This window comes from Girardinichthys multiradiatus, chromosome 11 (assembly GCF_021462225.1).
Source record: "Girardinichthys multiradiatus isolate DD_20200921_A chromosome 11, DD_fGirMul_XY1, whole genome shotgun sequence".
Taxonomy (NCBI): Eukaryota; Metazoa; Chordata; class Actinopteri; order Cyprinodontiformes; family Goodeidae; genus Girardinichthys; species Girardinichthys multiradiatus.
In genome coordinates, this window is record NC_061804.1 from 11,614,787 (window position 1) to 11,628,553 (window position 13,767).

The 13,767-nt window shown below is 40.4% G+C and overlaps 1 protein-coding gene across 1 annotated transcript; it reads right to left on the bottom strand.

Moving 5' to 3' along the window:
• Nucleotides 1-699: 699 nt before the first annotated feature.
• On the bottom strand, nucleotides 700-13,095 carry plekhb1 (pleckstrin homology domain containing B1). Its single transcript, XM_047379574.1, has 6 exons — nucleotides 12,782-13,095; nucleotides 7,194-7,346; nucleotides 4,819-4,921; nucleotides 4,692-4,731; nucleotides 4,512-4,602; nucleotides 700-1,160 (listed from the first exon to the last, which is right to left on the bottom strand). The coding sequence occupies exons 1-6, from the start codon at nucleotides 12,816-12,818 to the stop codon at nucleotides 1,027-1,029; spliced, it is 558 nt and encodes a 185-aa protein (XP_047235530.1). The 5' UTR covers nucleotides 12,819-13,095; the 3' UTR covers nucleotides 700-1,026.
• Between the last annotated feature and the right edge of the window lie 672 nt (nucleotides 13,096-13,767).

Consider the following 13,767-nt stretch of genomic DNA (forward strand, 5'->3'; position numbering starts at 1 on the left):
GGCTGAATCTGCTGGGACGTCCTCTCCTGGGAAGACTGGCAGCTGTCTGAGATGTTTTCCACTTGGGAATAATTTCTCTCTGTAGGATGATGGACTTCAGATAATTTTGGAGAAGACCCGAAAGTCTTTCCCAGATAGATGAAAAGCAAAAGTTGTAGCTCTAAGGTTGTTGCTGATGCCTTTCCACCCTGACACTGATAACACTACTGCTCCTTTATGCAAATCTTGCTGTTATAGCAGTGGTCATGTTAGATGATCAGTTAATGAAATCTATTTTAACAGCAGCTCAAGGTTGCTTCTTCAGTCTAATATTCTATGGAAGCAGCAACGCTTTACTCCCAGCTTTTTCATTTTTGGTGTAATGTTTCTAATGATGAATCTGTTTTGTACATATGAGAGTAAATTAAAAAAGTTCAAGAACCTGGTAGAGACTAAAGTACAATTTTTACCATGATAATGTGTTTTTATTTCATGGAGATTTATTAGCTGACAGTTAATTCAAAGAGGTGTTTGGTCATAAGGTTAAAAAAAACAATCAGAGGTCCATTTTTATTCTTTTTTGCATTGTCCCAACCCTGCCAGCCACTTTATCCACAGAACGAACCTCAAAGCGAACTGAAACACCTAAAAAGTCACCCTCCCATTGAGCTGATACCTCCACTCATAACATCCGTTACATAAAGCAAAACAATTTGGGAGCAAAGTAGCATTTGTTTTAATTGTGCAATTTATTTTCTAATACAGAACAATACAATAATTAACTATTGTGTTTTTAAGCTTGCAAAATATGAAACAACAGATAAAAGACTGTTAAATACAAAACTGGCTTGTTGTTTTAGAAACGTCCTTTGGGTAGTTGTAATGTCCTGAATAAACAAGCAGCCTGAGCAGGTTCAGATTCCAAACTGCATCTGAGAAGAAAAGCAGACCAAACAATGATAAAGAAGCTTTTCTACACATTTTCATCAGGAGTCCTCCTGGGGCAGAGACGCAGAATAGGTGCAGTGTGGTGGCTTCAGGGACATCTCAGCAGAAGAAGAAGGGCATCCAGAGGAAGGATCGCATGGCTGCCCCGGCTGCCATTCCCGCCAGTAATCCCAGTGCAATGCTCTCTGTGACTCCATCAAACGGATCTCTCTGGACAACCACCTGGTGGGTTCCTTAAACAAAACAAGACATGCAGCTGTATTTATAGCTTGTGTCCTCACCGTCATGTTTGTTGTATTACGTAATAATAAGTACATACTTTATCTATGCAGGGCTTAGTTAATATCATCAATGCTAAATATAGTAAAGATGTCTTTTGTTTTCTTCTCACTATGTGCTGGTTAGGTTTTGAGATGCTGGCTTCAAAAACATACATTTTAAGAGTTTCTACACCAATAAAAATAATTGTTTTTCTGGTGACAGGTGAAGGTTTAAATATATGAAGTTGTTCCATCTTTTAATTAATTAAAACACTGATCATTCTATAAACACTCCCTTGTTAAAATTCAAGGTTTTTGTAAAGTTAAGAAGTCGGACCAACATAAATCATTGTCAGAACCTTTTGTCCCTTTAATATGACCTGCATCTGGAAGAGGTATAAATATGAAAGATAAAAACCTGCAATAATCTGTCTGCACACCTTTAAGCACTTTGTTTAACGTCTGGCTCTTTTTCATCATGCAGCCCTGTTTTATTTCATATCTGCCATGAATAGTGAATGTGACTCACTATAATCTGACTGTAATAAACTTTTAGCAAAGCCACAGTTTACAGAGAGGTTAGAAAGGATCACAAGGATCTCACCTTACAAACGTACCAGTCGGGGGAAGAGTGCAAAAAGGGACTATGAAGTATATACAGGTCCTTTTCAAAATATTAGCATATTGTGATAAAGTTCATTATTTTCCATAATGTCATGATGAAAATTTAACATTCATATATTTTAGATTCATTGCACACTAACTGAAATATTTTAGGTCTTTTATTGTCTTAATACGGATGATTTTGGCATACAGCTCATAAAAACCCAAAATTCCTATCTCACAAAATTAGCATATTTCATCCGACCAATAAAAGAAAAGTGTTTTTAATACAAAAAACGTCAACCTTCAAATAATCATGTACAGTTATGCACTCAATACTTGGTCGGGAATCCTTTTGCAGAAATGACTGCTTCAATGCGGCGTGGCATGGAGGCAATCAGCCTGTGGCACTGCTGAGGTCTTATGGAGGCCAAGGATGCTTCGATAGTGACCTTTAGCTCATCCAGAGTGTTGGGTCTTGAGTCTCTCAACGTTCTCTTCACAATATCCCACAGATTCTCTATGGGGTTCAGGTCAGGAGAGTTGGCAGGCCAATTGAGCACAGTGATACCATGGTCAGTAAACCATTTACCAGTGGTTTTGGCACTGTGAGCAGGTGCCAGGTCGTGCTGAAAAATGAAATCTTCATCTCCATAAAGCTTTTCAGCAGATGGAAGCATGAAGTGCTCCAAAATCTCCTGATAGCTAGCTGCATTGACCCTGCCCTTGATAAAACACAGTGGACCAACACCAGCAGCTGACACGGCACCCCAGACCATCACTGACTGTGGGTACTTGACACTGGACTTCTGGTATTTTGGCATTTCCTTCTCCCCAGTCTTCCTCCAGACTCTGGCACCTTGATTTCTGAATGACTTGCAGAATTTGCTTTCATCCGAAAAAAGTACTTTGGACCACTGAGCAACAGTCCAGTGCTGCTTCTCTGTAGCCCAGGTCTGGGGAATGCGGCACCTGTAGCCCATTTCCTGCACATGCCTGTGCACGGTGGCTCTGGATGTTTCTACTCCAGACTCAGTCCACTGCTTCCGCAGGTCCCCCAGGGTCTGGAATCGGCCCTTCTCCACAATCTTCCTCAGGGTCCGGTCACCTCTTCTCGTTGTGCAGCGTTTTCTGCCACACTTTTTCCTTCCCACAGACTTCCCACTGAGGTGCCTTGATACAGCACTCTGGGAGCAGCTTATTCGTACAGAAATTTCTTTCTGTGTCTTACCCTCTTGCTTGAGGGTGTCAATAGTGGCCTTCTGGACAGCAGTCAGGTCGGCAGTCTTACCCATGATTGGGGTTTTGAGTGATGAACCAGGCTGGGAGTTTTAAAGGCCTCAGGAATCTTTTGCAGGTGTTTAGAGTTAACTCGTTGATTCAGATGATTAGGTTCATAGCTCGTTTAGAGACCCTTTTAATGATATGCTAATTTTGTGAGATAGGAATTTTGGGTTTTCATGAGCTGTATGCCAAAATCATCCGTATTAAGACAAAAAAAGACCTGAAATATTTCAGTTAGTGTGCAATAAATCTAAAATATATGAATGTTAAATTTTCATCATGACATTATGGAAAATAATGAACTTTATCACAATATGCTAATATTTTGAGAAGGACCTGTACAGGGACAACAGTGACATGACAAAAACTTGACGAGTTGAACCAATTTCCAACAAGAACTGGTTGTGTTCTATGTAACAATCTCCAAACTTGGGTTGAAAGACCGCAGCCTTTTCTTCCAAAATATCCCCAAACCATGTGAATGAATATGTGATGGTTCAATGAAACCACTGTGAACTTTTCTGCCACAAAATAATACACACTCATAGTGGTGGCAGCATCATGCTGTGGTAATACTTTTTGTTGAAATGGATGGAAGGAGAATTACTTTGAGTCCTACCTTACATCCAAATCTACAAAGGTGCTTCAAAGTATTCAATTCAGTTTTATTTATACAGCGCCAATATACAACACATGTCGTCTCAAGGCACTTTACAAAGTCATGTAAGGATGTCCACACTGAAATAACCAGACTGCTGTAGCTTTTTGATTTTGTCTGTTTACCCAGGAATTATTTTTATGTTTTTTCAGTTCAAATGCTCAGGATATAAGTCTTATTTAAGGGTGTAAAAAAAGTGGAAACTTTTTATTAAGGTCTCATTTTTTTAACATCACAAAAATCTGCCATTTTAGAACTTTTTGGCTCCTCTGCATTTGAATGTGACAGAAGTTCAGAGAAGCTCTGAGCTCTTTTGTGTCTGACCACAATAAGGCGACAAGTTGTTTCATTTCATATCAAAGTCAATTTCTGCTATTGACTTCACCTGCAGATCAGCTGTACGAACCTAAAACAGCTGCTGTACAAAATTTGCATCTCAATGGCTTCTTTGTGGGAATACTGTTCCACTTGGATAAAAAATGTCTGCTTTTGTCTTGTTTTTTCACTCCTGATTTAAATAGTGAGGGAGCTGTGGCCCAAATCGAGTGGTCTGCGTCTGAATTAAACCACACAGGCAGCAGGTGTTTGGAGGGAAACTGAGGACGAAGAGCTGTGTTTGCAGGAAATATCAGGGTTCACATCCACAGAGAAACACTGATTGTTTTTGTGTTTGCTGTCAGCATTCACGTCCGTCTGGATCATGAAAGCTCGGTTGAGTTTGTGTTCTTACCCGGGCATGGGGCTTTGAAGCTGTACTGGAATAAGGTCATTCAGCATACCTGGTCCTGCTCCAGGTGTGATATAGACAGTGTGGTAGCCGTTCAGGGGGATGGCCTGGTAGGAGTCATCATAGGGGTCATATGTGAACACCTACACAGGAGAAAAAACCCTTTTATCAAAGGGGTGGAAAGAATTGATGGATAAAGCTTCAGAACTGACAGGGAACATGCAGAACTTACCGGGCTTCTCCGGGTTTCAAGCAGAGTTAGTTTCCATGCTCTGATCGAGAAAAAGGAAAAAACTGAAATGAGAAGCTGATAAATGTTTTTAAATCAAAGTCTGACCCAACAGAAGTAATGTACCTACAGAGATTCGTCTTCGCTATTTGCACACAAGTTGAGCGTTGAGCCACCTCTGAGATGAACCGTGATAAGGTTCTCCCTGGGATTACTCTCTGGTGGGCTCACACCTACAGATACAGAGCACATACTTTTACTTCCCTCTGTCCAGGTTCCAAGAATGTTCCTCTAGCATTTATTCTTGGCACAAAATGTAAGGAGGTTTGTGTTTGGTCAGTTACATTGGTTCAATAAATCTTGTTGGCAATAAATCTAAAAGCATGTTTGTGTCTCTTTAAATGGTCCCACATTTGTAAGGATAATGTGTTTGTGGGTTGAGCAACAGAGCTGAGTCTGTGGGTTGCTCCAATGAAAAACTTTCCAAATCTTCTCTGCCAAACTGTTTATTCTGCTATTGACTCTTGTTTTGTTTCACTAGTTCAATCAAATGATTGACATACTGGCAGTTTAACTATTTATTTATTTAACAAACGGGTCTTAGAAGTACGTCCTCCTCATACTGGTCACACACTGCCGTGGGATGGCATTCCATTCCTCAACCAGACTTTGCTGCAAGTCAGCATGTGGTTGTGTCGTTCAATCTGGCATGAACAGATCCCAACCTGATCCCACAGATATTCCTGGAGGTAGAGGTCTGGTCTGCATGCAGGTCATACCATTCCCTCTACTCTACAGCTAGTCTCTCTCAGATAAGCCATGCTCTCTGGGGTCAAGCATTGACATCTTGGAGGACAGGGTTTGGTTCCTATGAGTGGAGAGATGAGATCGCCACATGTTGCAGAATCTCATCTCAACATCTCTCTGATTGGTTCCAATAAAGATGACAAGTCTTGTTTCTCCATTAAAGGAGATGCCGCCCCACACCATCACACTCCCTCCACCCAAAGCTGTTATGCATTGGCAGAGAGGATTTGACCCAACCTACAGACTGAACTCTGCTGCTGAACACAGAAAAGCATTTTCCTTTCAAATGTGGAAATAAATAGACTTTCTAGAGAATTAGATTTACTGCCAAGAAGCATCTTTACGGCAGATAAAATAAAAACGAGTTTTAGAGTAAACAGAAAACACACCGTCTTCCAATTCTAGTTTTATCTATCAGGACACAATAAAACGAGCTGATCTTTACTGGCTTCTAATGTGAATTAAGCTTCATAACAAGTTTACCAAATCACACAGCAGATTTTATGCTGTCATTATTAATTAAATGAAAAGCAAAAGCTGAGTTTGAATAAACTAATTACAGCCTAATTTCCACCAGATGGTAGAACCATTTTTAGCGGCAATAGATGGCCTGAGATGGAGCTCTTGAGGTTTGGTCATTTTTCTGAGCTTCATGCTCTGACCTTGGGCTGAATTTACTGGGACGTCTACTCCTGCGAATGATGGACTTCGGATAGTTTGGAAATTTCCTTTGAGGTAAAAGTGGACAAGGAGCTTAGATTTGATGCTCGGATAAGGACAGCCATCAGATCAAGCTTTTATCATTTGAGGCAGTTTTCAAAAATAAAACTAATTCTTTCTCAGAATCACTTTGAGATTTTAATTCATGCCTTTGTCACCACCTTGATTACTGTAAGCACTTTATGTAGGGGTTCGGAGTTCTTCTGTAGCCCAGCTCCAGAGGGTACAAAACACAGCAGCTCGTCTTTTAACTAATGCAAGTAAATATCAGCATATTACCTTAATTTTAGTTTCTCTCCACTGTCTAATTTAAAAATCCTTTTATTTGTTTTCAAATCCACAATGGGCTTGCCCTATCCTACCTGCTCAGCCGCTCCTCAGTACTCCAAAACCAAGTGTAAGCTCAGGGGGACGAGGGACAGGCCTCTTCTCTCTGTTTTCAAATCACTCCTTAAATCTCATCTCTTTGCTCTCGACCTTGACACCTCTTGAGATGCTGATTTTTACTGTATTTTGTTTGTTGTGTTGTTTTATCTGTTTGTGTCGTATGTTTGCTCTTACCGCTGTTTTATGTATGCCCTGTTTAATTTTGAACTTTTCCCTGCTCCTGTATTGTGTTTTAAAGTTCCTTACGAATAAAGTCGGATTGGATTGAATTATGGAAATTATCATTAATGACATAATACATTAATTGAGCTATAGAAAAAAAATATTAATACACCTGCATGCTCCAGTAAAAGTGCATTTCATTAGCGACACCTGGCATCAAGGGTGTACAAAGATTTTGTAGGTTTATCCTTTTTTCAATAAAAAATGAAAGTGCCAGCTGTGCTTTGTTTTTTTTTTGTACACTTGAGGTTAGACATAAATAATTTTAGACACTGGTAAAAAACGTTTTTATAATGTCCTGATATGAACTGAAACAGGGTGTACTTTCTTTTTAGGATGACTGGCTGTAAAAGTATTCCTGCGATGTACCTCCACATTCCAGGCCAGAGTGAACATCGATGCATGTTATCTTGAGGCCAACACGTTGATCTAATTCTCGCCTGTTGTCAGTCTTGTAGAAACACAGACTCCCGTCTATCCAAAGGTCGCACCAGTTTAGCTTCCAGCGCTTTAGGATGGCGGCTGGAGAGCAAACACATGAAATGTTAGTGCTTGTCTTTAAAGAAATTTGATGTAGGATCTGGGATCTCATTGTTCATTCTCATAATTCCTCCTTAATGATCCAGCTAAGTTGTGGTGTGCCCCTAGGAACAGTCCTTGCACCTCTTTTATTCTAGAGTCTGTGACTGAATTAATTATTTATTATTTAAATATTTTGGTACAATTCTGTATTCTTCAAGGGTTCTTGTGATCTTACTTATAAAGTAAATTTGCAAATAGGTTTCTGAGATGTACAGCCCCCTTTTCAAATACCTGTGAAAAAGTCTGGTTATCATGAAAAACAATTAATAATAAATAAGTGAAAAGTACCCTGCCTCTCGCCCATAGACTGCTGGAGATAGGCACCAGCTCCCCTGCGACCCACTATGGAATAAGCGGTAGAAAATGACTGACTGACTGACTAAGTGAAAAGTCACCAACAAACTGGCTGCATGAGTGTAGACATCCTTAAACTAATACTCTGTTGAAACACAGTTGATTTCATTTAAACAGTCTTCATTGTCATCCTACATTTAGACGTGGCCCACTCTGCCTCAAAGTTCCCTGAATCTCTCAGACTGTGATGACATCTGTTGGCCACAGCTGCTCTTCAGGTGACCCAGTAGATTTAGTTCTGGACTCTAGCTCAAATTTTATTTTAGCAGAAACAATCTTTTTTGATTGGAGCAATGTTTTGTCGGGATCATGTTAGGTTTTGGTTCTGATTTGTGTTCTCATCATCTGCCTTTTGTTTCTTATGTTCTATAAGGTCTTGATGTATCCTGTTCATTTATCTGTGTTCATTAGTGTTAGTTCTTGCCCTATTAGTTAATTTCTTTATTTTTAGTTTTCTAGTTAATTTCCTCCTTTCTGCCTCAGCTGCTCCATGTTTTACCCTGATCACTCACACCTGCATTCTGTGCCATTCTCCACACTTCCCTCAGTAAAAATGAAATCCATCTTTATCTTTAGCTTTCTGGCAGACATTAAAGGTTTTAAGTCAAACTGATTAACCCCAAAGCATAATCACTCTAGGCACTTTTGGTGATGCTCAGTGTCTTTTTTGAATCAAATATGTTGTGCCTTTTGGACTTCCATCAGGCAGGTCCGGTGGTTACGTTTTGGTTTCATTAGATCATTACAGGTTCTGGGATATTTTTGCCAGGTTCATTGGAAGAAATGGTCTCTTTCCTTCAACCCTACGTCTTATTCAAGACACGTGGAGAATATAGAAGACCGTTATCCAATTTAAGTCACAACTAGTACTTGTAGGAAAGTCCTGCAGCTCCTTCAGAGTCACTACCAGGCTCTTGGCAGCTCTCCTGACCAGTCTCCATCTTTTCATTAGTTTTATGGACTTCTTTCCAGTTCTAGTGTTGTTCCTGGTTCCCATATCTTCTCCAGTTACGGATGGCTGTCTTCACTGTTCTATGGTAATGCCGTGGTACTATTGTACAACTAAACCCCCTCTCTCTCTCTACAAACTATGGCTTCAACTGCAGGAAATGAATGAGCAAATGTCAGGAAAATGTAACTATGACAGCTGAACCTTCTTTCAGGTTCATCTGATTCTCTTCATTTGATGGCAGGTGTTTTTCTGTCGAGTTGTACACAATATACAGTGGGGAGAACAGGTATTTGATACACTGCTGATTTTGCAGGTTTTCCCACCCCCAAAGCATGTAGAAGTCTTTAATTTTTATCATAGTTACTCTTCAACTGTGAGTGACGGAATCTAAAACAAAAATCCAGAAAATCACAGTGTGATTTTTAAGTAATTCATTTGCATTTTATTGCACGACATCAGTATTTAATACATCAGGAAAACTTAATATTTGGTACAGAAACCTTTGTTTGCAATTCCAGATATCAGACGTTTCCTGTATTTTTTGACGAGGTTTGCACTCACTGCAACAGGGATTGTGGACCACTCCTCCATACAGATCTTGTCCAGATCCTTCAGGTTTTGGGGCTGTTGCTGGGCAATAGGGACTTTCATCTCCCTCCAAGGGTGTAGGAATAAGTTAAACATCGGGGAGGGGGACACATATTGGAAACCTTACAGATACGTAAATGGTTTAACATGTTTTATTGGTCAAAAATGCCTCAAACTCTTGATGTCCCTGCATGGCATTACGACATTACATATGGTAATATACAGTATCAGGATCTGACTTACGTAAGATTAAAAAAAGCAACACCTGTTGAGGATAGATACCAGATAGACACCACAATGGTGACACATAGTCTACTGATAAACACTGAGGGAGGGAACATCCATTTCATTGGAGTGCCAGATATAAAACTACATGTGACCTTCTTTCGGGGCTCTTCGTCATCCTCTAACAGACGCGACGGTCGGAGACGGGAGCCTTGGCGCTGATCTCTGTAATCATTCCTCTGCCTAATTTAGATTAAATGTGCTAAAAGTTAGAGACTGTTTGAGAGTCATTCCTTTAAGAGTCAATGTTATATAGAGTGTGATTGCTTCTGGGGACCAAGGACTGGACAGACTCCAAGGTGTCTGACCGCCCGCAGGGTGCGATATCTTGGACAATAACCTCATCCTGACATTAAAAGTGTTCACTGATTTATTTTAAGACCTCACCTCCAGGCCTGTACCATCCTCTTTTTCTGTTGGCGCTGCTGCATCGCTGCTACTAAACATACAAAATAGCTTCAGAGATGCATGTCTAAGGTACCACCTCTGAGCATAAAGGTGGCACATTTTTAAAATAAATTGGGGAAAAAATCCACCTCTCGGTTACCATGGAGTAGCATCTCACCCTATAAATGTGCAGAACACTTGTTCTAGTGCAGCTGATGATCTCCTATTCTGACCCAAACCTTTATAGTACTGTGGAAACAATGAATAAAAAATTATCTTAAATAATAATATTTTTATTACTTATCATTTAATGCCTCAGCTTCCTCCGTCTCTCCACCTTTTATTGCTTCAACTGCTTCACTACTTCTGTACTATCATCCTCCTGATGAGACATTATTACACATAATATCTAATATAATGTCAGACATGTTAACTAGATGAGTATGATGAGGACATCTTGGTGTGTTAACGTTACCAACACTGACGATACTCTTTAAAAAGCAAAGTTAGTCCTTCTGTTGTTTAAGCCTTTTCTTTTGTGGTTGCATTTTGCTGAAATAAGATGACAAAACATTGTTTAAATGATGTTGACGTTACTTGGGAAGCCTAACAAAGTTAGCAGTTCAAAATGGATGGGTGCCCATCCCAGGATTAAGATGACTTAACTTAAAAGTTGTGGTTTCTAAATATCAATGTAAATTAACAACAAGATGTTATAAACCAGCCATATTCATGAGGAGCCGCTCCTTAGTAGCCCTGGCTGTGTGCTTCGGGTCGTTGTCATGCTGGAAGACCCAGCCACAACCCATCTTCAATGCCCTACTGAGGGAAGGAGGTTGTTGGCTAAGATCTCCTGATACATGGCCCCATTCATCCTCCCCTCAATACGGTGCAGTCGTACTGTCCCCTTTGCTGAAAAGCATCTCCAAAGAATGATGTTTCCACCTCCATGCTTCACGGTAGGGATGGTGTTCTTGGGGTTGTACTCATCCTTCTTCCTCCAAACACGGTGAGCGGAGTTTAGACCAAAAAGCTCTATTTTTGTCTCATCAGACCTCATGACCTTCTCCCATTCCTACTCTGGATCATCCAGATGGTCACTGGAAACTTCAGACGGGCCTGGACATGCGCTGGCTTGAGCAGGGAGACTGTGCGCTGCAGGATTTTAATCTATGGCAGCGTAGTGTGTTACTAAAGGTCTTCTTTGAGACTGTGGTCCCAGCTCTCTTCAGGCTATTGACTAGGTCCTGCCATGTAGTTCTGGGCTGATCCCTCACCTTCCTCATGATCATTGATACCCCACGAGGTGATATCTTGCATGGAGCCTCAGACCGAGGGAGATTGACCTTCATCTTGAGCTTCTTCCATTTTCTTATAATTGCTCCAACAATTGTTGCCTTCTCACCAAGCTGCTTGGCTATTTTCCTGTAGCCCTGGAGCAGGTCTACCATTTTATCCCAGATGTCCTCACACAGCTCTCTGGTCTTGGTCATGGTGGAGAGGTTGGAGTTTGTTTAATTGAGTGTGTGGAGTGAGTCGGTCTTTTATACAGATAACGAGTTCAAACAGGTGCAGTTAATCCAGGTAATGAGTGGAGAACAGGAGGTCTTCTTAAAGAGGAACCAACAGGCCTTTGAGAGCCGGGATTCTTACAGGTTGTTGGGTGATCAAATACTGATGTCATGCAATAAAATACTAATTGTTTATTTAAAAATCACACAATGTGATTTTCTGGATTTTTGTTTTAGATTCGGTCACTCACAGTTGACGAGAACCTATGATAAAAATTAAACACTTCTACATGCTTGGATAGTGGGAAAACCTGCAAAATCGGCAGTGTATCAAATACTTGTTCTAAAAGGGTACTTGTTTTAAAATAATTTCCCACCATCTTATATTTACACCACAAAAACCTGGTATTTTAACAGGGTTGTGCGTCCTCTCTAACTGGTTTTAGGTGGATTCCGCCCCCCAGCAGTGACACGTCCACCCATGATCTGAGCCACTTAAAGACATCACCAAGGACAATTAATAGGATTAGTATCTACAATGGCTGGAGTTTCATTAGAGGTACAGTTCGGGGTTGTCGTATAGAGGGTTTCGGGAGCAAGCAGGACCAACCAGATGTAAAAATAAAAGGGTTTCATGAATAAATAAACAAACTGGCAGACTAAACATGAGGTTGACCATACGGTTACAAACACGAACATGAACACATAGACGAGCACATAAGGATGCAGCATTGAGTGAACAAAACAGGAGAGCATATGTAGGGCATGAAACAGGAGAACTGGAATGAAACTAATCGGCATGGTGCAGGTGGACCAGATGAAGCTGATTATGGACTGAGACACAAAGAATAGCTGGGCTAAACAGAGAAGAAATAACATAATCTACCGAAAGGAAGTTCTTACAGAACATAAACTAAAATACATGAAGAACAAAATACAGGACTAAATAAGAAATAAAAGTGACAGCTAGAAAGCACACATATTTAATTAGAATAAGAAAAAAAACTCAAGGCAAATACACCAAGGCACCACATGGAAAATAATAATGGACCAGGTACAAAACAAAACCTAAACATCCTCGGATCCTGACGGGTTTCTAGAATATTCTCGCTGTATTCTCCACAAGCATGGCTCAGATTATTCTCAGTAATAATACTTGTACAGAAAGAAGAGCAAATGAATCAGTAGGGCTATAGTAGCTGATGTTGGTCAGTTAAAGATCAACACATTTAACCTTTAACACAGCAGAAAAAACAATATCACAGTAGTTTTCTTATTTTAAACTGAATGTAACTTACTCTGTCTCCACAGCCAGCCTGACTTCAGGAGAGCCATGTTTCTCAGCAGCAGTCCGTTTTGTTGTTTTGTTTAATAATCTTCCAACTGAAGTAAAAATAGGAAATAGGAATTTATCTGATATGATGATCTGATTCTGAATCTGGCCTGGAGCTCATGGTCTGTGTCTGTTTATATTCCCTGTGCCTGGCAGATTATTCTGAGGCTGATTGACAGGATCCTTCTGGATTAGGGTGCCACGCCCTCTCGTCAAGTTTTGCCTCGCTCCTTCTGGGCTGATGTTTCCCGCTGACACTCACATCATGTCCATGTCTTTATTAGACTCTTTAACTCTCAGAAACAGAAGCTCTGTGCCTCATGTGCCTCTGATTTCTGGTCTAAATTACAGCAAGTTTTACATGTTAATCCCTGCTGTGAGATAACATGAGGATTAGCCCAATAGTCCCCAGGTCATTTATGAGAGTCTGTCCCTGCTGGCTTTCCAGGTAGAAAGCTGTGACATCATTTCCTTCAATGGCCCTGAGGACGTGTTGGTCTCCTTGTGACATGTTTGTGACACATTTTCTTCCTTTAAGATGAATATTTTCTAGAATGTTTTTAGATTTATGCTCACTGTCTCCATGGAAATAATGATTTAAAGGTCTGAGGTAATGTCATTCAAACGTTTTAAAATTACAGTTTCAGAAACAATAATTCCTTAATTCTTTAAGATATTTAACATGACAGCATTAAAAAAATGCTTCTATGCTCAAATAAAATGTTGCATAAATATAAATTACGCTGCACATCACCACGAACAGACCATCTCTGCAATAAAGCATGGTGGTGGCAGCATCATGGTGCTGGTGATGGTTTTCTTCAGCAGGGACAGGGAAGCTGGTCAGAGTTGATGGGAAGATGGATGGAGTTACAATCCTGGAAGAAAACCTGTTAGGCTAAAGAAGACTGGAGACTGGGGTGGAGGTTCACCTTCCAGCTGGACAACCAC